General features: G+C 43.3%; 1 protein-coding gene across 17 annotated transcripts in view; it reads left to right on the top strand.

Moving 5' to 3' along the window:
• The window catches only part of SETD5 (SET domain containing 5), a 103,049-nt gene that overhangs the window by 66,625 nt on the left and 10,822 nt on the right, over positions 1-25,602 (top strand). For 9 of the 17 annotated variants that reach the window (XM_068558171.1, XM_068558174.1, XM_068558177.1 and 6 more), the window contains 7 exons: positions 268-512; positions 3,528-3,584; positions 5,517-5,987; positions 8,542-8,840; positions 9,729-9,862; positions 10,339-10,427; positions 10,769-13,238. In XM_068558171.1, the coding sequence (XP_068414272.1) occupies positions 268-512; positions 3,528-3,584; positions 5,517-5,987; positions 8,542-8,840; positions 9,729-9,862; positions 10,339-10,427; positions 10,769-11,377 (1,904 nt within the window). In that variant the 3' untranslated portion in view covers positions 11,378-13,238. Of the gene's footprint in view, positions 1-267; positions 513-3,527; positions 3,585-5,516; positions 5,988-8,541; positions 8,841-9,728; positions 9,863-10,338; positions 10,428-10,768; positions 13,239-14,441; positions 15,166-21,603; positions 21,704-25,602 lie in introns of those variants that run through there. The other 8 variants (XM_068558183.1, XM_068558180.1, XM_068558182.1 and 5 more) reach the window with 3 other exon arrangements.

The raw sequence follows: 25,602 nt of genomic DNA, 5'->3' as shown, positions 1-25,602 counted from the left end.
AGAGATTAAATTAGCTCCAGGGATTAGTTATCAAAAGGGTCAAATTCATTTGGTGATTTTCTGGGAGGTAGAGAGTTTTGAGAATTACTTTAAGTGTGACAATTAAAAAGTCTTTGGGCTTTTGGTTTGATTGCAGGAGAAAACAATGGGATGAGGCAAAAGTGGAGTTACCAGCCATTGTGGGCTAGAGATTAATAATGGCTTCACTATGAAGCAGCCCTTTAGGATGTAATTTCAGACCTCTCATCCAAGCTTTGTATTTCACAGACTTGTTGAGCCCATTAAAGAAATGGAAGTCTCGCTATCTGATGGAGCAGAATGTTACCAAGTTACTGCGGCCTCTTTCTCCAGTCACACCACCCCCTCCCAATCCAGGCTCAAAGAGCCCCCAGCTGACCACACCTGGCCCATCTCACCCAGAAGAGGAGTGTCGAAATGGATACAGCCTCATGTTCTCACCAGTCACGTCTCTTACTACTGCTAGTCGCTGCAATACTCCTCTGCAATTTGAGGTGATTTGGGTTTGGTTGTTGGGAGTGCTGAATATGGAAATCATTATTTGCACCTCCTCATTTCAAATACATCACTCCAAATGTTTCTTTACCATGTTCTTCGCCCATCTTAGCAAGAGAATGGGAAACCTCAGGGTCATTGTGACCTATTACCTGGTAGCCTCTCATCTTGGCAGTCCCCATACTTCCCAAAATAGGAATAGTGCTCCCACAGGTGACACTCATCTTATCTTTTGCATGCAATTCATCAATCTCCATTACTTTAGGTGGTAATCATGCTAGATCTTTATCTTTACTGTATACCTTGGGTAAAATAGGCCTCTAGCTGCTTAGTAACCATTAATGACACCTGCCTGAGAGCTCAGGTTATACTGATTGGTTGGGCCTCTATTTCTAGGCCTTTAAATAAGTGAAGTGTCTTTGTTATTTTGCATTCTCGTGTGCCTAAGTAAACAGAGATTTAGAAAGCACTGAGGTATGGTTTATGGCAATTTAGGGGTTTTTTTCATTCCCAGGTTACTTTCCCTTCTTGTCATGTATTAGGAATGAGAAGTAGAAAGAGCCTAGCAACATGCATTTATAAGAACCAGATTTATTACACTCACTCTCTGGTCAGCTGTTTCAAAAAGTTACTTCTGAATTGCTTTAGTATGCAAGTTTGAGTGACGGCAGCTTTACTGAATAAAATCCGTGTGCGTGCGTTAAAAAAAAAAACTCATCTATCGCATGTTGCTTTGATTTATAATTTAAGTTAAACAGACACTATCTATTCCTTCTCAGAAAAATTTGTTCTGATGACTAAACACTCAGCTCTGACCCTACCTTGCACTTCTCCAGATGTGTTCTTTGATAAAGGTGAATGTTCTAATCAGTGCCCTCCTACCTATTCAGTTTTTATGAGAGCATGGAGATTAAAAAGACCTGAACCTTTAAATGGCTAACTCAGAAAGAGGAAACTAGCAACCTTGAAAGTAAGAGGCAGCTGTATTCTGTACCTAAACTCGACCATGTTAACTTACTTTTGGAGCAAACCTTTTTGAGAAGGCGAAAAAAACCTTCTGGTTACATTTGATTTCTAGGGAAGTTACCCTTTACCAAATTCCCTGTGGCGTTCTTTTTAGTCAGATAGCAAAACAGCTGGTATGGGCCTTACTGACTTTACTTGGATCTAATTGCAGTTGATTTTTCATTTAGCAGCTGAAGTTTGATGGTAAAATTTCGTTAGAGGACGTTCTCACTGGGAGGCAGTAGATTCTAGGAATAGAATTTCATACTTTATTAGAATTAACGTTTTATTGTAATTAAAGGTGAAATTAGAAGGTGGGTTGCCATCTAGAACAGCCGGGTTTAGCACTCAGTGTATTTCCTACCCCTTGCAGCGTTTTGGATAACTGTGAAATTCTATGCAAATGTAAGGTGTTTTTGTTTTCTATTTTTTAAAATCAAAGATCATTTTAGTGATGCATAGTCTAAGCATAATGTTAGAATACCAGGAGGGAAAGAAAATATTATAATACATTAAGTAGCCGATCCCGTCAAAAAGTTCAGTGCATGTTTTCACTGTTTTAGTCTCATGATTTAACGAAGAAAATTTGGCCTTTTTCATCAATTCAAAAAACAGATTTCATCATCTCGACCATCTTTATCACCATTCTAATTGCTGTACTCTCCTATATTCTAGTATGGGGAGGTGGGGAGCCTTATTTCCATCGAAGACTATGACACAGAGAAATAGCAGAAAGGTGTCACAAGTAAAGATCAGCTTGGTTGGGGGAAGAATATTTTTGAAAGGAGGAAAGTGAGAAATGCTAAGGGAAATAGTTGAAAAGATATGTAGTAGAAGAGAAGATCATGAGGAAAGGGAAGCATCAAAAAAAAAAAGAGTGAAAGCAACATTGGGAGGGCAAGTTTAATGAACCCCTCCTTTCCAGCAGAATAACCCTTCCCTTGTCTTCCTGCCTGGAGAGCCATACCCCACTATCCATCTCACACATACTACCACCCCACCAAATAAAGTGAACACCAGTACCCCTGCTCTGCTGAAGCAGCCTCATTTCCCGCCCCAGGATGGGCCAGCCACCCAGGCCACAGCTGTCCAGAGCCTGTGATATTAGAGGCCCTCCCCTACCTTGCCCCTGAATCCTTGTCACAGCTACCACCGTCATTCTCTGCTTTTTTACCCCTCATACCTTCCCGTCTGAACTTACTACCCAGTTCCTGTTTCATACGGGAGTGCTGCCTCACGCAAAAGCCGCCCGAACGGTAGCCCTGTTTAGGACCGGAGACTGGAAGTGTACACATCTGCCGGGTTTTTTTTTCTTTTTTCCCTCTATTCCTCAAAGTACAGTGGATTTTAATATCAGAGAAGAACCTTAGTGGGGGTGGTCAGATCCAGTTGGATTATTTTAAGAACCATCTAGCCTATGAGCTAGAGAATCCATCAATCATAACTTCTGCCAACTGTCATTCAAGAAGAACTGGCCGTCTCCCTAGCCCTGTCAGCCCCCAACACGCTAAGCAGTTTCCCTGGATAATGGTGGCAGGCCTGAGTCACACAGGAGAATTGAGGAAATGTGACATTCAGAAGAGGGTGTGGGGTGAAGAGAAAAGCTGCCCCTAAGCAGGAGGAATGAGTGGTAGGGTGCCCCTCAATAACAAGTACTGTAGGAAATCTCATCTAACAGAGAAAGACATATACTGTAATAGTGTAAATTCTTACCAATTTAACTCTTGGTATCTGCTTGAGATGTTTACTTACAGCATGATACATAACCAGTTTATCCTTAAATGCTTTCAAAGACGCCAGGAAGCATTTTAACAAGTCATTCTGTCCATCGAGATGAATTCTGCATTTGAACATTTCCCTTGTGCCTTCTTACCCTTCTCCCTGCCCCACCCCCACCCCCCAAAATTTGTGGCTAACCATCTATGCTTGCTTTTTTTTGCTTTATTTTTTGTTTGTTTTGTTTTGCTTCTTTGAGTAGATGAATAACAAGATGCTTTTCCCTCCTCTAGAACATATCCTCCCCTGAGAGTTCCCCTGCGAATAGGCCCGAGTCCCTGTCACCCGAGGTAGTTATCACACCATCTCAATCACACTTGGAGGCTGAGAGTGAGTGTGCATGAGTGTGCTCCTGCGTGTGTGGGGAGGGCTGGGGGATCTGAGTGAATGGGGTGATGGGCTGGAGGGTGGCCGATTGGTCACTGTAAGTTGAATGAATCTTCCCATGTGTGCCTGTGGTTACTCAGAACTCTCAATGTAGATGGAGGAAAATGAAGTAGTTTGTGTGTGTGTGTGTGTGTGTGTGTGTGTGTGTGTGTGTGTGTGTGTGTGGTGGGTTTGTTTTTGTTGTTTTTGGGGAGGTGGGGGGAAGGGTATGGCTGAAGAGTTTTCTTAAAGAATAGAATCTAGAAGTCAAGTTTAAAGGAGCTGAAGATGTGGTGGGAACCTTGTTAAAGAAAGTCTAACAGTGTGTTTGTTAAATAAGGAAGGTTATATCAACAGTTGGTAGGAGCTGTTTTTTGATCTTTATTATCTTGGGCTGATAAAGGAGCAGCTTATATTGGAAAAGTTAGGCAGTGATTTATGCCTTATTCCCGGGTTAATCTGACAGCTGTTTAACTGGATGTTTTGAGCTTTGGTTGATAGATTAAGCAGATTCTTTAGAAAGGGAGAGTCATGCCTCTCAGCTTAAGTCGGCCCATGGCTTCTGTGACTCAGGGCTCCATTCTGCAGTGGTTGGGAAATGGTTGCTATACAAATGGTATCTCTTAGAATATCAAATCCTACTGCTATGGAGATGTTAAATTCATATTTTAGTGCTAGAGTTTCTTAACTGTTAAAAGATTTGGACAAACGTAGTAATGATTAACTCCATGAATCCACATGGAGCCTTTTTCCTCTTAAAGAGAAGGTTATAGTCTCTCATAACCTTTCAGAAATTAACTAAACTGTTAACCCCACACCCTTCCAGTAAAAAGTTAGTGCTAAACTCAGTGACAGGTGACCAAATTCTGAATCAGTAGGATTTTATAGATCAATGTGAAACTGAAGAAGATTGTATTCTAGTGTACTAGAGGTCTTCTGGGTGTTTTTTACTCTATTTTGTAAGGAATGTAAAGCTCTCCCTCAGTTGCTAAAGATTCTAAGATAGCATAATTGGGAGGCTGACATGGTGTGTCATCTGGGTTTCTGGTACTGTTCTTTCTAGAGAGTTAGCTGTAGCTGACATAGTGGCAGAAAATCTTGATGTTAGGAGGTAATGATGACCAAGTAGATGGGTTTATTTTTGGTACGTTTCAGCATTTCAGATGCTCTACAGTGATGAGCATTAGTGGTCTTGTGATATGTTAACATACATTAGAGGATGCAAAAAGAAGAATTGAGTGGCCAGAAAGCTTTATGAGAAATACATACTTAATAGTGAAAGCGAGTGAAGAACTGGTTGGTTGATGTCGTTAACTAATACCATTCTTCTTCCCTGAACCAGTAACTTAAATACTTGACTTTTCGTCTACTTTCTACTTTCTTTCGCCTTTTTCCCTCCTCCCACCTTCCATCAATATTAGTTTAGAAATGAATAACACCAGAAGCCAGTTATCTTAAGACACTGTTCTCACCTCTTTGGCTCCGTGGGGCTCAGGTACATCCCTCATTGTACTGCCAGTCCCTGAGTGTAGTGCACGGTGACTCGGCAAACCTGATGAAAGGCTAAGCAGGCAAAATAGTCACATTTGGCCAGTTATCTAATTCTGACTTTCCCAGTATTCTCCTCCAGAAAGACTTTAAAACAATTTGGGGAAGGCCAGGATTCTTTGGTAATCTGGCGTGTATACACTGGTATTACGTGGGACCTTTACAGATGTTAATGGCTTTCTCTCTTCTACTTTCGTCCCTCTTACCTATTCTTATTCACCTGTGCCCCCTCACTTCCCTTCTTTTCTGCCCTTTGACTTTTTCCTTTCTCCCCTACCCCATGTCTCCGTTGATTTTTATTCTTTCAGCTTTGTCACCGAAAAGACCTGGACTTGACAAAAGTAGGCTACCTTGACTCCAACACTAACAGCTGTGCTGACAGACCTTCCCTGATCAGCTCGGGTCATTCTGAGCTGACTCCTCATCCCTCTGTTGGACCCACCTCTGAGACTGGCTTTACAAGCAGGAGTGGAGATGGACATCAGACCCTTGTGAGAAACTCGGACCAGACATTTCGGACAGAGTTTAACTTGATGTATGCCTACTCCCCATTGAACGCTATGCCTCGAGCAGATGGATTGTATCGAGGGTCTCCCCTAGTAGGGGATAGGAAGCCTTTACATTTGGATGGGGGCTATTGTTCCCCTGCAGAAGGGTTTCCCAGCAGATATGAGCATGGTTTTATGAAAGACCTCTCTCGTGGATCCATGTCACCTGGTGGCGAAAGGGCTTGTGAAGGAGTCCCATCTGCCCCCCAGAACCCACCACAGAGGAAAAAGGTAAGTGTTTCACATTTTATAGGCCCTTTTGAAGAACTTTAACTGAATAATTCAACACATATTTACTTGAGTTACCACTGTGTTTTCAGCACTGTTCTCAATGTGAGGAAAGTGAAGATAAGTAAGACGATCTCTTGGGATGTCTAGTGAAAGACTGTTTTAATATAATTTGATGAGTGCTGTAAATGTTAAGCAAATTCAAATGCCTACCATGTATGTGCCATACACATGGCTAGGCAATTCAAAGGATATAGCAGTGAAAAAGAATAATGCTACTTACATGTTTTATATAGTACTTTTCATGTTCTAGGCACTGTTAAGCTCTTCTTATGCATTTAACCTCACAATAATCCTGTAAGATGGGCAATTTCCCATTTTGTAGATGATGAAACTAAGGCAAGTTGAGTAACTTGCCCATGGTCACACAGCTAGTATATGGAAGAGCCAGGACACTACCCAGGTCTGTCTGATTCCAGATTGCACGCTCTTATTGCCACCATGCTATATTGCCTCCTAGGTTCCGCCCTAATGGAGCTTATAGCAAGTGAGACTGAGCTTAGCAGATAATTATATTAATGATGAGAAAGGAGTTGTTCAGATGTGATGAGAACAACTTAACAGGAAACCTGACCAAGTCGGATATGTGGAGGGTACTTGAGAACAAACAAGAGGTTCGTAGCCAAGTTTGAGGGGTGGTAGAGTGCAAGGTGACAGGTCACTGATTTGGCTGATCTCAAAACAGGAAGTAGGAATCAATCAGCCAGCAAATTGAGGGGGTGAAGATCTTACAGAAGAGAGAGCAGAACAAGTAACTGTGACACTCCATTGAGTGGGCAGCAGGGATGTGATGTGGTTGCAGTTGAATGTTGCTCTGGTGGCAGGTGAATAGTGGGGATAGTCAGGAGGAGAATACAGAGGTGGGCAGGGCCAGGTCTCAGAGATCTGGTTTGGGGCTTGACTTGTAGGTGATGCCTGATCTATAAATTACAAAGCCAAAACTGTGCTTTTTTTATGTCTGTGGTTTTCAACTAGGGGCATTTGGAAATGCATAGGAGTATTTTGAGTTGTCACAGCAACTTCCATTTACTGGTCAGAGCTAGAGGTGTTTAATGTTGTGTGTGTGTGACAGTCTCACATAATTGCAAAATGTCTGTGATACTCTTGTTCAAATGTAGCCTAGTGGCTTTTTGTCTTTGCATTACAGTGAAATACGTTACCAGAATTTATTAACCCCTTTCCATGATTGTGTATAGAAAATGCACACACAGAATTGTCTTACTTTGTGTTTTTGTTATATTTTACATTTGAACAGAAAAATGAGAGCCCTAAGTGGGTAAAAGAAGGAGGAAACACTGGCAGATAATTTGTAATAAAATAGCATTGCGGGGAAAATTCCCTGGCGGTCCGGTGGTTAGGACACCGTGCTTTCACTACGGATCAAACCCTGGTCGGGGAACTAAGATCCCACATGCTGCGAGGCGCAGCCAAAAAAAAAAAAAAAATAGCACTGGGTTTAGAATACTGTTGCATGAACAGCACTGACTAGCAGGAACAAAAGTGGAAACAGTCTTTGGATTTCTGGTTTCATTTATTATGTGCAAAAGTGATTGAAATCATGATCTGTTATTTCAGAAATATTGTTGAGCACCTGCTGTCAACCAAGTTCTGCACTGTATGTTAAAGATAAAAAGCCAAATAAACTTGGTCTTTGCCCTTGTAGAACATGACAGTTTACAAGCATACAAGACATTGTAATAGGTCGACAGGCAGTGTAAGCACGGTGTGCTGTAACAGCAGAGAGGAGGTGTACTAGGCAGGGCAGGGAGGAGGGGTTTGTTGTGGCAGTCAGGAAAGAATAAGGCAGAGGAATGGCAGATCGAGGAGAAGTTTCCAAGTACAGGCTTTCTAGAGCCGGCTTGCTAAAGTATAAACAGGAAATCATTTCCTTTCTCCTTTGACACTAGTTTCTCTATGTGTAAAACAGTAACAGTAATAAATCCCTGGGTATGTCTTGAAAAATTGAGCACATTTAAAAACACTGAAGCATTGGCTTTTTCTTTTTGGTTTTTTTTGTGTGTGTGTGTTTTGTTTTGTTTTGTTTTTAAACAACTAACTCTAGGGATTTCTGGGGAGTGAGGAAGATCTATCAGAATCACCTAGGAGACATTTTCAAACTACACAAACTCCCAGCTCTTCACCTTCCCTTTTCTAGGTGCTACCGTTGTCACAAATAGCTATGATAGCACACTTTTGTTGAAGGGAACTGTAATCTCACAGGTTTTTCTGAAGGCAGAATAAAGGTTGAGGTCTACTGGTGAATACCATTTTTCAAAAATGCCATCTCCTAGTGTATTCTCTTTTCCTTACCAGTTTCTGACTGATTTAAATAAGTAGCTGTGCTCAGGTCTCTCTCACACTTGGAAAAGTCACCTGTTGGTGCCTGCTTTGTTTGCATGGCTTGCTAGCAGTTTACTAGGGTTCCATCTTCTTTCCCCGTTGCTAGTGATCCACTAATGATGTCTAGCTAGGGTCCTATTTCTTCTTTCCTTCCTAGGTATCCCTGCTGGAGTACCGCAAACGGAAACAAGAAGCCAAGGAAAATTCTGCTGGTGGGGGAGGTGACTCTACACAGAGCAAAAGCAAGTCTGCAGGAGCTGGGCAAGGCAGCAGTAACTCACTTTCTGACACTGGTGCCCATGGTGTGCAGGGATCCTCAGCCCGAACCCCATCTTCCCCTCACAAAAAGTTCTCCCCGTCTCATTCCTCTATGTCTCATTTGGAGGCAGTAAGCCCATCGGATTCCAGAGGCACTTCATCTCACTGCAGACCTCAAGAGAGTATCAGCAGTAGGTGGTAAGTTTATGTTTGGTGCTTTAATGATTAAATTCAGGAGGGAAGTAAACATCTAGGCTCTTTACCTAAGATGCATGGAAACACTTATCTGAGAAAGCCAGCCAACAGTGCTGTCTACCCTATTCAGCTGATTTAATAGTATCAGCCACAATCCACCAGCCCTACAGAAGCAAAGAATTGCCACCGAGCCTGCAAAACAACATGTTGGATGGCATATAGCTGTGGACACAGTGGAGTTATTTTTTTCGCTGGGCACTAACACTGCCTCTTCTGTTTTCTCATTTCGTGTGAAAGGTAAGTCAGGATTTGAGCTCAGTTCCCCTTAAATTAACAACAGATATCTCAGTTCCACACGGCTAGCATATACAGAGAGATATGACACGTTCTGAAAGGATTTGTCTGGTTTAGGGGACACCGCAAATAAATAATACTAATGTCAGGTACTGAGTATCAAATGAGTGAAATAAAGAATGAGGCATTTTAGGGATCTTGAACTGAAGAAATGAGGTCTGAGAAAGGAGAGACATGGCTCAAGGGAGTAATGTTCATTAATCTGTGAAACATTAAACTACTACCACGTGCCAGTCACATGAGTTCACAGAAGAGAAAATTAGCATTTCAAGATGGAGGTTAAAAGAAGTAGACAGCTTCAAATCCCCCTTTTCCTCAATTGCTTTTTTTCTTTAAAAGTGTTTATTCTTAGGTGCCTGACATAGTTTGAGGCAGAGAAAATACCTTGTTTTAAATTGGTCCTGAAGAAAATAATGTTTAAAAAGAGGGTGTTCTAAGAGAATACGTTGTACAGTTTTTTGTCAGAGCTTTGTTTGTTCCAGACTCTTATTTCTAAAGTCCTGTGGCACAAACCTACACACCCTATTGCCTTCACAGGATGGTTCCCACATCAGTAGAACGACTCCGAGAAGGAGGGAGCATCCCCAAGGTCCTCCGAAGCAGTGTGAGGGTGGCCCAGAAAGGAGAGCCTTCTCCCACGTGGGAGAGTAACATCACAGAAAAAGACTCAGGTGAGCCTGTGGCCTTCTGCCAACCAGGTACAGGGACACGAGCCAGGCTCTACACAATGCACACCAAATGCTGGGCTGAGGTGCGTCCATTTCTTAGGCAGTTGGGCTCCCGTTTATGCAGAGTTCCAGCTCAGTCTTGCTTTCACTCTTTTGGGCTACAGCATTCTTAAGATCTAGCATTGCTTGCTCTTTGTCTGCTCTTTTTTTCCCAAAGGATACCTTTATGTAACTCATCTCTCCAAAGCCCTGGGAATCACCTTGATGAAGGATGAAGAGAAAAAAGGAGACAGAAATCAGATCAGGCATTTAAACCACCCCATAATTAACCACTCCTTTTGCCCTTCTGGCATGCTGCACTCACCTGATTTGTCAGAAAGAGAGCGGCATGGGTTGGTGTTGGCATTGGTGACTTGAATGAACAATGGATCTCTCACACTTATTCTAAGAAAATAAGTTGATTTTGTATTACCTTCCAGACCCTGCAGATGGTGAAGGCCCAGAGACACTGAGCTCAGCACTCTCTAAAGGAGCAGCCGTTTACAGCCCTTCCAGATACAGCTACCAGGTGAGACAAGAAAGTGCTCATCTCTGGGCATAAGAATGTGTTCTGGGTTCCAAATGTTTTGTGATCCTGGCCATCCTTTGCAGTTGAGATGCCGTCTTTGCATATAGTTTCAGCAGCTTTGGAGATAAGTCATCATCTGCTCACCTTCAGGTAATAAATCATGCCAGAAAAATTAAGTGACCAAAGACAGCCATTTTACTGTCCTTGGTATCCTAAAAAGAACAAATGTTTAAGAAGATGAAGAAAAAGAAAAAGTAGGATATTTTAAATATTCACAAGCCTAAATGGCTTAAATAGGGACTTTTTCACCTCCTTATGCTTTTCCTCCCAACTCTTTCTAGCTCCTGCAGTGTGATAGTCCACGGACAGAATCACAAAGCCTCCTTCAACAGAGTTCCTCCCCCTTTAGAGGACATCCCACCCAGTCTCCGGGATACAGTTATCGAACTACTGCACTGAGACCTGGGAACCCCCCTTCTCATGGTTCTTCAGAATCCTCCCTCTCTTCCACGTCCTATTCCAGCCCTGCCCACCCTGTGTCCACAGACTCGTTGGCCCCATTTACGGGGACCCCAGGGTATTATAGCAGCCAGCCACATTCTGGAAACAGCACCGGCAGCAGTCTTCCAAGGAGGAGCTGCCCTTCTAGTGCTGCTAGCCCTACCCCGCAGGGCCCCTCAGACTCGCCGACCTCAGACTCGGTTTCCCAGTCCAGCACAGGAACTCTGAGTTCCACCTCCTTTCCTCAGAACTCTAGGTCGTCATTGCCATCAGACTTCCGGACTATCAGTCTGCCCAGTGCTGGGCAGTCAGCTGCCTACCAGGCCTCCAGGGTATCTGCGGTTTCCAATTCACAGCACTACCCACATCGAGGGAGTGGGGGTGTGCACCAGTACCGGCTCCAGCCACTGCAAGGGTCGGGGGTCAAGACTCAGACAGGACTTTCCTAGGGCTTCTGGATTTGGGCAAACAGAACTTGAATGAGCCCATAGCTGCTTCCTTCCAGCTGCCTCTGGAACCTAGGCCGAGCATATTGCTGGGGGAGGGGGTACAAGGTGCCAGAGGATTGGGTCTGGTCAACAAGAAACAAGACTTGTGGTCGTGACTGGCTCTGGCCTTGGAGAAAGATGTAAATCTTGTCTGAAGCAGAGACTATAAAGAAGTTTCTCCCTGCTGTTAAGGGTACATTGTTGACAAGCAAATGGTGTTTCGGTTAGTAATGGTTCTAAGTGCAATGAGTTGTGTTGAAGCCTCCGTCTCCCATCCTTGCCTGTATCCTGTAGTCACTTGTGCAGTGAGGACATCTTTTTAAATCAAAAAAAAAAAAAAAAAGTTTTCAAAGGAAAAAACGGTGAAAAGAGCCAATCTCAAAGCCCCAAGCCATCTGAGTAGTGTTAGGGTTTTATGCACTTAAGAAAAAAGGTAGGTATATAAGACAACCATTCCAAAAGCAGTTATCTGGCCAAGATGTGTCCACCCAAGAATATTCCTTACCTTTGTCTTAGAAACACCAAGAAAGAGGCAGGGATAGTGAAGCCTTGGAGTGTGCTCTGACTGAGGGGTGCCTGGATCTCTGAGGAAGAGCTCATGGTCAACTCTTGATTATTCAGGAGCAGATTGTCCTAGTAGATTGTCTGAGCCCCCAGCTCGTACCATCCCACTCCCCTTCCCCAAGCTATTTCACAGCTCAGTAATCTATGAAGTAAGTAGGCAAAGAAAAGAGATATAACTGAGATGGGCCAATTGCATTGCTACTTACCAGCTTTTGGCAATAAATTTGATTAGGAGGGGTCCCAGGTGGTTTGGGAATTCTTTGAATTTTATTTTTTCTACTACCAATTAATCAGGAGTTGACGATCCCCTGAGTAGGACTGCCTCCGTGATTGGGGAGCATGCACTTGTGACTGCAGGGTAAGAGTGGAAAGATACGTTTGTGGAATGGCACCGACAGGACTGCGATTGTGTGTGGCATGTCCCACGTTTCTTTGGGAGATGCTTATTTGAGAGTGGCCCAGGTGAGAGTGTTATAAAGCCACCCACACACCTAATAACACTGTTCTGGATGAGAGATGAGAGCAGACTGGCTTCTCCCCATCAGTGCATTGTGCCTGTTGTACACCCCTGCAGGAGCCCTGGAGCCAGCCAGGTGGGGTACACAATCTTTTTAAATTCCATACGGTTGCCAGCTTATTTCTTTCACTTGTTTACTGTAATATCCGGTGTGTTTTTATTTATCTAATTTTGTATTCAGTTATAACCATGGTAGGGGTAGCAGATATCTGACAGGTGTAATCCCTGGTGCTGCAGTGGACCTTACTTCTTTCTTTTGGACAAGATAATACTGTGAGTCTCCCTCCTTCCTTCCCTCCAGTTTGTTTTCTCCTTTTTTCCCTCAGCCTCTTACATCCCCTTTCTTTCTACCCTCTCCTACAACTATCATATGCACAGTCTTCTCTCTTTGTGTGTGACTGTTACAAAATTTCACTTTTTCAAAATTGAAATCAGGTGTTTGCTCAAATGAGGGGAGATTTTTTTTTAATGCTGAGACTTCAGCAGAATACATTTTTGTTTCCCCCACAAACCCATCAGTCTGGGAGAGCGTTGGGAGTGGAAATCATGTTGCCTGGGATGCTGGTTTCTTTGTATATTATATAAAACGTATGTAAATGTCTCTCCATTTGGGCTGGGGTTTGCATTCTCCCCTTGGCTGTTAACCGAGGGGAGAGGCCAGCGGGCAGGCGGCCCTCACCCTGCCTGGCACGTGCAGAGACCCCAGCCACTCTGTGTGGGCAGGGTGCTGTCAAGACCAGACCTCTGGGGGGGGGGGTGGGGGCGGGGGGGTGGGGGGGACTCTTGGAAGGGAAGAAGTATCACTTCTTTCTCAAGTGGAGTGTTTACACCTTGCTGTAACATTTGAACTTTCACAAGAGATGTAATAATTTTGATAATAAAATTCTTAACCATAATAATCATAAGTTGAGAACTTCTTTGTCCAGTTCTGTGACCTTGCCTTGCCTGGTTTTCCTAACGTTGTCCTTACTTGAAGAGAGCAAAGATGGACCCACATTCAGGAAACTGTGCTCTTGGTGGTGTTTTGTCCATAATGGGGTCAGGAATACAGACTGATCTTCCCTCACCATTTTATGATTAAGATCAGGCTATAATCCTTTACTAAACAGCTACTGAGTGCTAGGCTATATGTAAGGTGCTGGGAATATGAAGATAAGACAGCCTCCTCTATTACTAGGTACGTTGCTTTCGATGTGATATAAATATTAGAAGCTGAACTGTATTAAAGAAATAAGCAAGTGCACCTCGTATACAACTTCACAGTTAACCAGGCTCTTCCATTTATGTCATTGGTTGTCTCATTCATCCTTAGAATATGTTAAGGTAGGTATATTATTCCCATTCTATAATTTTTTATTAGTTTCAGAGGATATAATGTGTCCAAGATTTCTCTCTTCTAAATGGCAGGCTCCAACTGACAGTCTTGGAAATTTTGCAGTTTACCCAGGAAACAAAAAGAGATAGCTAGAGATGCTTTGAAACTGACTAGAAATCACTTAACTAGCTGGAAAAGTATATCATACCAGTTCTTGCCTTAAAAAGCAGTCTGGGCTTTTTAGCCTTCAGGCATCAGTTTGATGGTGCATGGTTCTCTGTTTACTAAAGGTCACCCTGAAGAAAAAAATGCACTATTGTCCAAATGGAGTAGGCCGTTCACTTTGAAACTACACTGATAACCAGTTCATCAGCACAGCCTTCATAACCTGCTATGAGGCTCAGAGACAGAAAGGTTCCTGTGCTGAAGATGAATAAAGGAAACAGCTTGGAGAAAAAGCATAGTTACTGAAGGAGATGGTGTTCCCCTATAACTTTTCCCTGCTCCTACACTCAAAACTTACTCTGAGATACCAAACCTTGGGCAACTTTATAGGAAAATTACACATCCCCATGAGCCTCAAAACACCAATAGCCACAAGACCTTCATGGTATCACGTTCTGTTCCAGAGGAAGCAATGGTGTGTCTGATGGGTCTCAGAACTCCAAACGAGCACTCACTTGGAAGTTCAGCGAGCCAATTTGAGAACAACAGTCAAACTAGAAGGGATTTGCAGTGCGTGCAAAGGTGCTTGGGTAAGTCTGAAGGGGCTGGAGCAGTCTGGGCCCAAGAAAATTCTAAACAGCAATTTGGCTCCCAGGACAGAGCTCCCCACTGAAAAGAAACTCCTGATAGAATCCAAATTGAGCAGGAGAGGTGGAGGATCACATTAAAGTATTTTGAATGAGTGAAACTGGGATTGTCCCTAAAAGTGTTAAATAACTTACCTTGTTCTTTAACTCCTGAGAGAAACAGTTGGTCATAGATTGTTCTGCTGGGGCTTCCCTGGTGGCGCAGTGGTTAAGAATCCGCCTGCCAGCGCAGAGGACATGGGTTCGAGCCCTGGTCCGGGAAGATCCCACATACCGCAGAGCAACTAAGCTCGTGCACAGTAACTACTGAGCCTGTGCTCCAGAGCCCAGGAGCCACAACTACTGAAGCCCGCTCGCCGAGACCCCATGCTCCACAACAAGAAAAGCCACCGCAATGAGAAGCCTATGCGCCGCAACAAAGAGTAGCCCCCGCTCACTGCAACTAGAGAAAGCCCGCACACAGCAACAAAGACCCAACACAGCCAAAAATAATACAAATAAATAAACTTGTAAAAAAATAAATTGTTCTGCTGAATGTCAACTGCTATTGTTTGCACAGTCCATATTTTAATATTTTACACACACAAAAAAAAATGTGCTGTAAAACCTTGAAACTAGAAAAAAACCATGCCTCCCTTTATTTACCCATAAAAATGGGTAACTGAAAGTACCACAGTCAAATTCCAAACAGTTACAAGAAAGGAGCAGAATAATATCCCCACAGATAAAAAGCATGCTAATGAACTAGGACAGGAAAAGGAAATAACAGGTATACAGATTGGGAAAAAAGAAATGACTGTTCACAGAGGACATAATTGTCTTATAGAAAATCCAAAAGAATTGACTCCCCCCCAAAAAATAAAAAAATGCAACTAATAAGCAGTTATAGCAAGGTTGCAAGGTATAAGCTTAATGATACAAATGTCAATTGCTTCCCTATATATGAACAACTGGAATTTGAAAGTTTAAACAATAACATTTGCATTAGAACCGAAAAAATGAAATAGGTATAAATCTAACAAAATATCTAAAAGACCTATATGGGTAAAACTACAGAATTCTTGATGAAAGAAACCAAAGAACTAAATAAACAGGGATATTCCATGGCCATGAATGGGAAGACTCAATGTCAGGATGTCTGATCTCAACTTGACCTTTAGATTTGTAATCCCAATCAAAATCCCAGCAGATAGGGCTTCCTTGGTGGTGCAGTGGTTAAGAACCTGCCTGCCAATGCAGGGGACACAGGTTTGAGCCCTGGTCCGGGAAGATCCCACATGCCGCAGAGCAGCTAAGCCCGTGCGCCACAACTACTGAGCCTGCACTCCAGAGTCTGCGAGCCACAACTACTGAGCACACGTGCCACAACTACTGAAGCCCACAAGCCTAGAGCCCGTGCTCTGCAACAAGCCACCGTAGTGAGAAGCCTGCCCACCGCAACGAAGAGCAGCCCTCGCTAGACGCAACTAGAGAAAGCCCGCACGCAGCAACAAAGACCCAACACAGCCAAAAATAAATAAATAAAATAAAATCCCAGCAGGTTATTTTGTGGATATCAACAAAATTATTCTAAAGTTTATAGGCAGAGGAAAAAGACCCAGAATAGCCAACACAGTGTTAAAAGGGAAGAATGAAGTCAGCCGGCCTTTGAGACTTACTATAAAGCTACAGTAATCAAAACAGCATGGTATTGGAATAAGAATAGACAAATAGGTTGATAGAGCACCCGGAAACAAACCCACACAAATACAGTCAACTGATATTTGACAAACAAGGGCAATACCATGGAGAAAAGATAGTCTTCAACAAATGGAGCTGGAACAATTGGACATCCACGTGCAAAAAATGAATCTAGACACAGACCTTAAACACTCTTCACAGGACTTCCCTGGTGGTGCAGTGGTTAAGAATCTGCCTGCCAACGCAGGGGACACGGGTTCGAGCCCTGGTCCGGGAAGATCCCACATGCCCATGGAGCAAGTAAGCCCGTGTGCCACAACTACTGATCCTGCGCTCTAGAGCCCGAGAGCCACAACTACTGAGCCTGCATGCCACAACTACTGAAGTCCTCACACCGCATCGAACAGTAGCCCCTGCTCGACGCAACCAGAGGAAGCCTGCGTTCAGCAACGAAGACCCAATGCAGCCAAATAAATAAACAATTTTTTTTTTTTAAATGAATCCGCCTGCCAGTGCAGGGGACACGGGTTCAAGTTCTGGTCCGGGAAGATCCCACATGCCACGGAGCAACTAAGCTTGTGTGCCACAACTACTGAGCCTGTGCTCTGGAGACCACGAGCCACAACTACTGAAGCCCACACACCTAGAGGCCATGCTTCGAACAAGAGAAGCCACCACAGTGAGACGCCCACGCACCGCAACAAAGAGTAGCTCTCACTCGCTGCAACTAGAGAGCCCCCGTGCACAGCAACGAAGACCCAACACAGCCATAAATAAATAAACAAATAAATTTAAGGAAAAAAGCAAACAAACAACTCTTCACAAAAACTAACTCAATGTATCACAGACCTAACTGCAAAACTATACCTAGACAATAACAGAAAATCTAGAAAACCTTGGGTTTGGCGATGACTTTTTAGATTCAACACCAAAACCACCATCCATGAAAGAAATAATTGGTAAGCTGGACTTGATTAAAATTAACATCTGTTCTGCAAAAGACACTAACAGAGTGAGAAGACAAGCCACATACTGGGAGAAAATACTTGCAAAAGACATCTCTAATAAGGGACTGTTACCCAACATACAAAGAGCTCTTAAAACTCAACAAGTAAACAGACAACATAAAGCAATCTTAAGATTTAGTGCAATCCTTACCAAAATTCCAATGGCATATTTCACAGAAATAGAGCAAACAATCCTAAAATATATGTGGAACCACAAAAGACCCTGAATAGCCAAAGCAATCCTGAGAAAGAACAAAGCTGGAGGCAGGCATCATGCTTTCTGATTTCAAACTATATTACAAAGCTGTGGTGATTACAACAGTATGGTACTGGCATTAAAAAAAAGACACATAGATAAATGGAACAGAACAGAGAACCCAAAAATAAACTCACACATATATGATCAATTAATTTATGACAGAGGAGCCAAGAATATACAATAGGGAAAGGACAGTCTCTTCAATAAGTGGGAAAACTGGACAGCCACGTCTAAAAGAATGTAATGGGACCACTATCTTATACCATGTACAGAAATTAACTCAAAATGGATTAAAGACTTGAATGTAAGACTTGAAACTATGAAACTCCTAGAAGGAAACAGGCTGTATGCTCCTTGCCATCGGTCTTGATGATGATTTTTTGGATTTGACACCACACGAGCAACAAAAGCCAAAGTAAACAAGTGAGACTACCTCAAACTAAAAATCGTCTGCACAGCAAAAGAAGGGAAACCACGGACAAAATGAAAAGGCAACCTACTGAATGGGAGAAAATATTTACAAATCATATATCTGATAAGGTGTTAGTATCTAAAAATATATAAAGAACTCATATAACTCAAAAAGAAAAATTGCAATTAAAAAATGGGCAGAGGATCTGAATATACTTTTCCAAGTAAGAGAGACAGATGGCAAACAGGACATAAAAGGTGCTCCACATCACTAATCACCAGGGAAATGTAAATCAAAACTACAATGAAATTCCACTTCACACCTGTTAGAATGGCTGTTATCAAAAAGACAAATCAGTTCAGTGAAGATGTGGAGAAAAGTGAACCCATGTGCACTCTTGGTGGGGATGTAAATTTTTGCAGCCTCCATGGAAACCAGTACAGAGGTTCCTCAGAGAATTAAAAATAGAACTACCATACGATCCAGCAATCCCACTTCTGGGTATTTACCTGAAAAAAAAAGACTAACTCAAAAAGACATTTGCACCCCCATGTTCACTGCAGCATTACTTACAGTAGCCAAGATATGGAAACATCCTACGTGTCCATAAATGGATGAATGGATAAAGAAAATGTATATTTACAGTGACAGCCATAAGCAAAAAATGAAATCCCGCCATTTGCAACAACATGGTTGCTCCTTGAGGGCATTATGCTAAGTGAAGTAATCTAGAGAAAGACAGATACTATATGATCTCACTTATATGGGTAATCTTTAAAAAAAAAAAAAAAGAACTCATGGATACAGAGAACAGATTTGTGGCTGGTTGCCAGAGGTGGAGGTTGGGAGGTGGGCCAGATGGGTGAAGGTGGTCAAAAGGTCAAACCTGGAGTTGTAAATAAGTCCTAGGGATGTAATATACAGCCTGTTGACTAGAGTTAATAATACTGTATTTGCGGGCTTCCCTGGTGGCGCAGTGGTTAAGAATCCGCCTGCCAATGCAGGGGACACGGGTTCGAGCCCTGGTCTGGAGAGATCCCACGTGCCACGGAGCAACTAAGCCCGTGCACCACAACTACTGAGCCTGCCCTCTAGAGCCCGTGAGCCACAACTACTGAGCCTGCGTGCCACAACTACTGAAGCCTGCGCGCCTAGAGCTTGTGCTCCGCAACAAGAGAAGCCACCACGATGAGAAGCCCGCGCACCGCAACAAAGAGTAGCCCCTGCTCACCGCAACTAGAGAAAGCCCGCACGCAGCAACAAAGACTCAACGCAGCCAAAAATAAATAAGTAAATAAATTTTTTAAAGTCTTTTTTTTTAAGTGGCAAATATCGAAGACGGGCAAAAAAAGACAACATGTGTCGATAGGTGTGTCCAAAGACCAAAAAAAAGCAAGAGAACAGAACAAATACCAAAAGTTATAATTCAAGAAAACTTTTCCTGAAATATTTCAAACTACAAACTGAAAGAACATAATGCATACCTTGTAAATTCAACCAAGAATTCAAACTCAATATCGAGACATTCTAAAATTGTTGGAGTTTAAAGAAAAGAAAAAAATCTTGGATATCGAGGCCTAAAAAGTTATTTATAATGGAAGGAAAATTAAGCTCTGTCAGGTTTTGTTTTGTTTTGTTTTGTTTTATGGCTGCATTGGGTCTTCGTTGCTGCACGCAGGCTTTCTCTAGTTGCAGGGAGCGGGGGCTACTCTTCGTTGCGGTGCATGGGCTTCTCATTGCTGTGGCTTCTCTTGTTGCAGAGCATGGGCTCCAGGCGCGTGGGCTCAGTAGTTGTGGCGCACGGGCTTAGTTGCTCTGCGGCATGTGGGATCTTCCCAGACCAGGGATCAAACTCGTGTCCCCTGCATTGGCAGACGGATTCTTAACCACTGCGCCACCAGGGAAGTCCCTCTGTCAGGTTTTTTGACAGCCACACTTTATGGCAGAAGAGAATGGAATAATATATTTAAGATACTCAAAGAGACTATGAACCAAAAGTTTCATACCAACTATGTAATAGCAGCAAACAGTCATCCTCATGCCAGAACCTGGGGAACTTTATTCCTGTTAATTCTTTCTTAGGAATATGTTAGAAACTGAGCTGATTTGGATGACCAAACTGTCTTAAGAAACAGCAACAGAAAGTGGTTGTGAGTTAATTATATGCAGTTAGCTATGTGTAGAACTAAGAATGAATGAGGAATATAAGGTGAGACTGCAGTGTCAGCTGGTTCATGTGACCTAGGCAATGTAAATACAGTGCAACTACAAAGAAATAAGCAGAAAATAATATGGTTTTAGTAGTTATATTTGTGGTATTATATATGAGGGCTTTAATGTGAGAGAAAGCAAATGAATCCAATGTCCTTGAGAACCAACTTAGAGTCCCCATGCCGCAAATGAGTCTGCATGCTGCAACTAAAGATCCCATGTGCCACAACTAAGACCTGGCGCAGCCAAATAAATAAATATTAAAAAAAAAAAAAAAGACACCAATTTAAAGAGGCTTCTGCTCACCAACGACAACATTTTAAGCATTAATTATGATAAATGTAACAGAATCAAGCATGTTTAAATCCATGAGTTCATAATGGTACCAAAACATAATAATTGTTCATCTTGGGAGGATGTTAGGGAACCAACTCTTATTTTTGAAAACTAGAAAATAAAGGGAAATACTCCAGCATTATTCTTGCCTTTCCTATACAAGTTGTACCACTAGCTGGCTAGATCGAAAATGAGGATGTTTCCCTTTATAGAAGCTTTCCCACAAATAAGAGAATGATAGATTTGGAGCATCACTATTTGTCAACCCGTAATTACACAAAAGCAATTAGACACTATGTATCTCTTGATAAAAAACCAACAACAACTATGAAGCAGTCATTAAAGTGTTCAAACATACACTTGAATGTGAATAAGCATCTAGATCCAATTTGCTGGAAATACAGAGAACAGAGGGAACTTGTTCAACTAAACCACAAGAATGGAGCCAGCAAAATCCCAGCTGTGGAACGCTACATAACAAATGGTCCAGTTTCTTCAACAAATTGCAAGGAGGGATGAAAAGAAACAAAGTGGGTAAAGACATATAGAATAGTCATAAAGAATTCTTTTTGACATAAAGAATAGTCAAAACTAAACTATTTTGTTTAAAGAGGCTCACTTGGATGAAAAAAATTATAAAAGTTGGAAAGTGATTACAATAAAAAGCCAGGCAGTGGTTACTCTTAGGAGGGAAGGAAGGGGGGTAGTGTTTGGGAGCACTTGAAAGGCTTCTGGGGTGGTTAGCAAGATTTTCTTTGGTTATGGTTAGAAGGTTATGTTTAATAGGTCATCTGCCTGTACATTTGTCTTATGCTGCAATATGTCTAACAAAACAAAGAACAAAACCTTACATAGCCACAATAAACAGGCAAACAGCCCTGCTACTAAGTGGCCTAATGTCATTTGAGCCCAGGGCCTCTGTCTGGCCTATTTGTGTATTTCCAGAGCCTGGCAGTACCCGAGCAGAACAGGCATTTGACACATATTTTGTTGAATGACTAAATGAATCTGAAGAAGCCTCCAACCCACTCAGGTTGAATTTCGGCACCTAAATGAGCTTTCCCGACCCTCCAGATCTGTGTGGGTGCCAGCAGATGGTGTCACCAGTCCTGCTCTGCCTCAGTGGACTTGAAAGGGGTTTCAAACTAGAGCTCTATTGGAAACTTGGAGTCTGGTGAGTTCTACCAATTTCATGCTCCTTAGTCACCTCCCAAAATGACAGTTCTCCATGTCATCTGGCTTCCCAGCGCTCTCTACTTTTACGACGTACCATCCTTCTCTCCCAACTTCTCTGCAGTGCTCTTTTCTTTGATGGACAAACCCCTACCTCCTCCATATTGTCTGTTGGCCTTGACTGAATATGGTTCTCTCCTTAGGACGCCACCTCCTTTGCAGCCTCTGACGTGGAGGCTGCTCCTTCTCACATCCTGTTGCGTGGAGGCTCTCCCTAAATGTTTCCAGACAAAATATATCTTGTCCCTCAGATTAAAAATCCCTGCTTCCTCTGCTGCTCACGCATTAGTTACTGCGCTTTCAGCCCTCTTCCTGCTGTCATCTTAACCGTCTAACCTCTCTCTCTGATTCTTTGATCTTTGGAGCAACTTGGCTTGTCTTCTGCACCCCAATTTCTGCCATTATCCTCACCATTTGGGGGACATCCTAACCAGGTTGCCTCACATCTCAAAGTCTTTTACAAGAATTAGAATATTCAGGTCAAATACCCAACCTTCTAATTAGCTACAATCTCCTAACCTTCCAGCTTTTTCACATAAACTTTAGCGCCTTGATTTCTCCATTTCCTCCGTCAGTTTGCCCCATTGCAGGCTCTCCTTTTCCCATACCCAGCCTAGATCTGTTGGTGGCTCTCTGACTCGGCTTACCTTGCACCTACCTTTCAGTCTATAGTCTACCTTCTGTGCCTGCCCTCCCATCTGTTGGTGTCACCACAAATTCATGGTCACCCATCAGTCCTTTTCTTGATCCTTTTTTATCCTTGGACAGCTCCTTTAGCAACTGTTCCAAAATTTCATAATTCTTCTCAAACCCCTTGCTCATTCCCTTTTCCTTCAGTAGACAGTGTTGCCTCCTGCTTCACTGAAGAATTGAATGCCATCAGGCAAGAGCTCCCTAAATCTTGTACTTTACCCCAAAAAAGAGGCTTCCTCGCCTCTTCCATTAGTCATCCTCTCTTTTTCTTTAAACTCTTACCGGCCATGACCTACAAACATTCAGAACTCTTCCATGTTTAAAGAAAAAGAGATTCCATAGCCTCCTCTAGATTACATGCTGAACTTTGTTCACTGTACTTAATATTTCCTGAAAGAGTTCCAGTCACTTATTTCCCCTTCTTATACACACTTCTCCAGAAGGAGATCCTCACTCAGTCACCTCCCATTCTCTTCCTGAACAGACCTCATTTTGGCTCTAACCTCACTCCTCTGAACATGCTTTTACCAAATCCAACAGTAGCTTCCTTGTTCCCAAATCTAGTAGACACATTTTTAAGTCCCTAATTCTGGACCTCTCTGCTCCATCTGACCAGTTGACCTTCCCCTTGAATTATAAATCCTTGGTTTCGCTAACACCACATTCTCATGGTTCTCGTCATAGCTCTGACTCTCCTTCTGGACATCCATTCCTCTGATTGCTGTTTTCCAGCACTTTGCAGCCCCGCGCTCTTTTCACACTACACAGTCACCCTGAACAAGCTCATCTGTACTTCATATGTCAGCCATTACCTGCACGTTTGTGTTTCTGGCCCAAATCTTTCTCTTGAGCTCCCAAATCTATGTAAGTCAACTGACTCCTGAACAGTCCACCAGGATGTCCCACATGCATGTCTCAAATTGAACTGATTATCTTGCTCCCCTGCTATACTGGCAAGTTTTTCTTTTCCCCCCAAGCAAAAAATTTAACTCTCCTTGATGCCACTGTATCCCTTATCCCCACAATCAGTCAGTTACTAAGTGTAATTTCTATTTCCTAAATATTGAATTCCTTATCTCTTCTCAAAGCCACTGCCACCACCTTGCTTCAGGCCAGACTTCTGCTTTCCTTTTTCTTAAAATTGTCTCCATCTAACTCAACCCCCTAACACTACAACCAGAGTGATCTTTCTGAAATGTATATCTAATTGTGTCCTTTTCCTGCTTAAAATCCTTCCCCATTGCTCTTAGGTCTGAACTGCTGTACACAGCCTCAGAGCTTAGTCATCGTCTGGCCTTTGCTGATCTCTCCAGATGAATCTCTGACCCTCCCTACCTCACACTTCACAGTTGAGCGTTACTAAATTGCTCTTATTTCTTCACAGGTTCATTTTGGTTTCTCATCTCAGCCTTTTTCCCCAAGCTGCGTTGTCTTTCATGAATGCCTTTCCTCGCCCCTGCCTGCCTGCCTACCTCCTGTTCATCCTACAGTTAAAATTGTCCATCCCCTGCTCTACCCACCCCACCTAAAGCCATGCAAGGCATTCCCTACCTGGGGTTCCCACAGTACCCTGCACCAGGCAGATTTCATCTCCCCAACCAGACCCTTAAGACGGAGAATCTGATTTTGTTCTTTAAATTCTTAGCAGATACTATGTGCTCAAAATGTGTTGAATGAAGATTCAGTTCCCAAGTGCAAAAATTATAATCAACGTAGCTGCCACATGGGGCATGTTACTATGTGCAAGACACTGCAAAGCAATTCACACGCATTCCCTCATTTGTTCCTTACAACTTTAGAGAGAGGTGAAAGGACTTGCCCAAGGCCACACAGGCAGAAAAGGGTGGAGCCTTGTTTTCAAGCCCATGCAATCAGGAGCTGGCAGAGACTGCCAGCTATTCTCTCCTTTCTCCTTGGAAACAAGTCCAATTTTATTTGTTAACAGATTACATTTCAGTTAGGTGTGCAGTGTGACTCAGTCCTATGGGATCTCCAGAAGTCTCTTTAAAATGAAATGCGGCTCAAAGTGATGAGTCCAAGCAGCCACTTCAGGCCATGAGGTGTCCTTGAGGATGAAAGCCAGGATTGAAAGTGGTGCTGGGTTCCATGTCAGTCATGGTCTGGCTACCTCCACATAAGGTCTGTTAATACGCAGCCACGGCTGGTACAAAGGGTCAGGTTGAATCTCGCCCCTCTTAATCCCCTGGGGGCCAACTCAGAGAAGGAGAAGCTAGCATGGGTGATATAAAGTGTTTCTTTATTTGAATGTCATTCCACCTGCACTGAAGCTCAAACCCAGCAGCAGCAGAATGGGTCAGGACCGAAATCAATGTTACCAAATTGGACGATGAACGGTGAGGACACGTTCAGACGGAACTTACTAACGGGGTGTAGACAACACCAAGCTATCCTAATGACACACAGCATAGGCCCTCTGCTGGTCAGAGCTCAGGGGAGGACTGTGGCTCCCTTGTTCCCTTCTCAGGAAACTCCAGTCCCACCCAAAGGCTAGCCCTGAGCCAGGCAGGGGCCTGCGGAAGTTTCTCGTGCTGGGAAGGTCCCAGCTTCTCCAGAGAGAGGGTTTCCCTTTCTCAGTTCACACTGGAAGCTGAAGAAGGGTGATTCCCCTGTGCCCAAGTAGGAACTTCAAAAGGTGGCCAGAGAATTTTTCCCTACAGCCTTGTCTAAAAGCTCTCAACTTCTTGGCTATAGCAGGCCTGAAAAAGATCTTGATCCTACCCATGGTGTTTTCCTCCATGGGTACTGGTCCCCAGAGAGGAAAGTTTACACATCCCAAGACCCGGAAGGACTTGAGCAAGCAGTGCTCTGAACCCCCACTAGGTTGGAGCTGCCTTGGCCTCTCCTGAGATAGTCCCACACCAGGCAAAGGAAACCAGATGATGGCAGAGCCCTCTGGTCCAGGCACGGCTGGGGGAGGAGTGCCTCAGTGGGCCGCTCAAAGCTCAGCGTCTTTCAGGGACCAAGAGACCGATCTGGGAACAGACCATCTCTGCTTCAGCCTCCTCCCGAAGGCTAAAGCCAAGTTGCCAGACGTGGGTGAGAGCAAACTACAGACATCCTTGCTGTGATGGCTTCCTGGCCCCGGAGAGCCATCTGGGCCCTGGCTTGGCGACACTTCAGCCTCAC

The sequence above is a fragment of the Eschrichtius robustus genome, chromosome 12 (genome assembly GCF_028021215.1).
Source record: "Eschrichtius robustus isolate mEscRob2 chromosome 12, mEscRob2.pri, whole genome shotgun sequence".
Taxonomy (NCBI): Eukaryota; Metazoa; Chordata; class Mammalia; order Artiodactyla; family Eschrichtiidae; genus Eschrichtius; species Eschrichtius robustus.
This window is presented reverse-complemented; position numbering and strand designations above follow the sequence as displayed.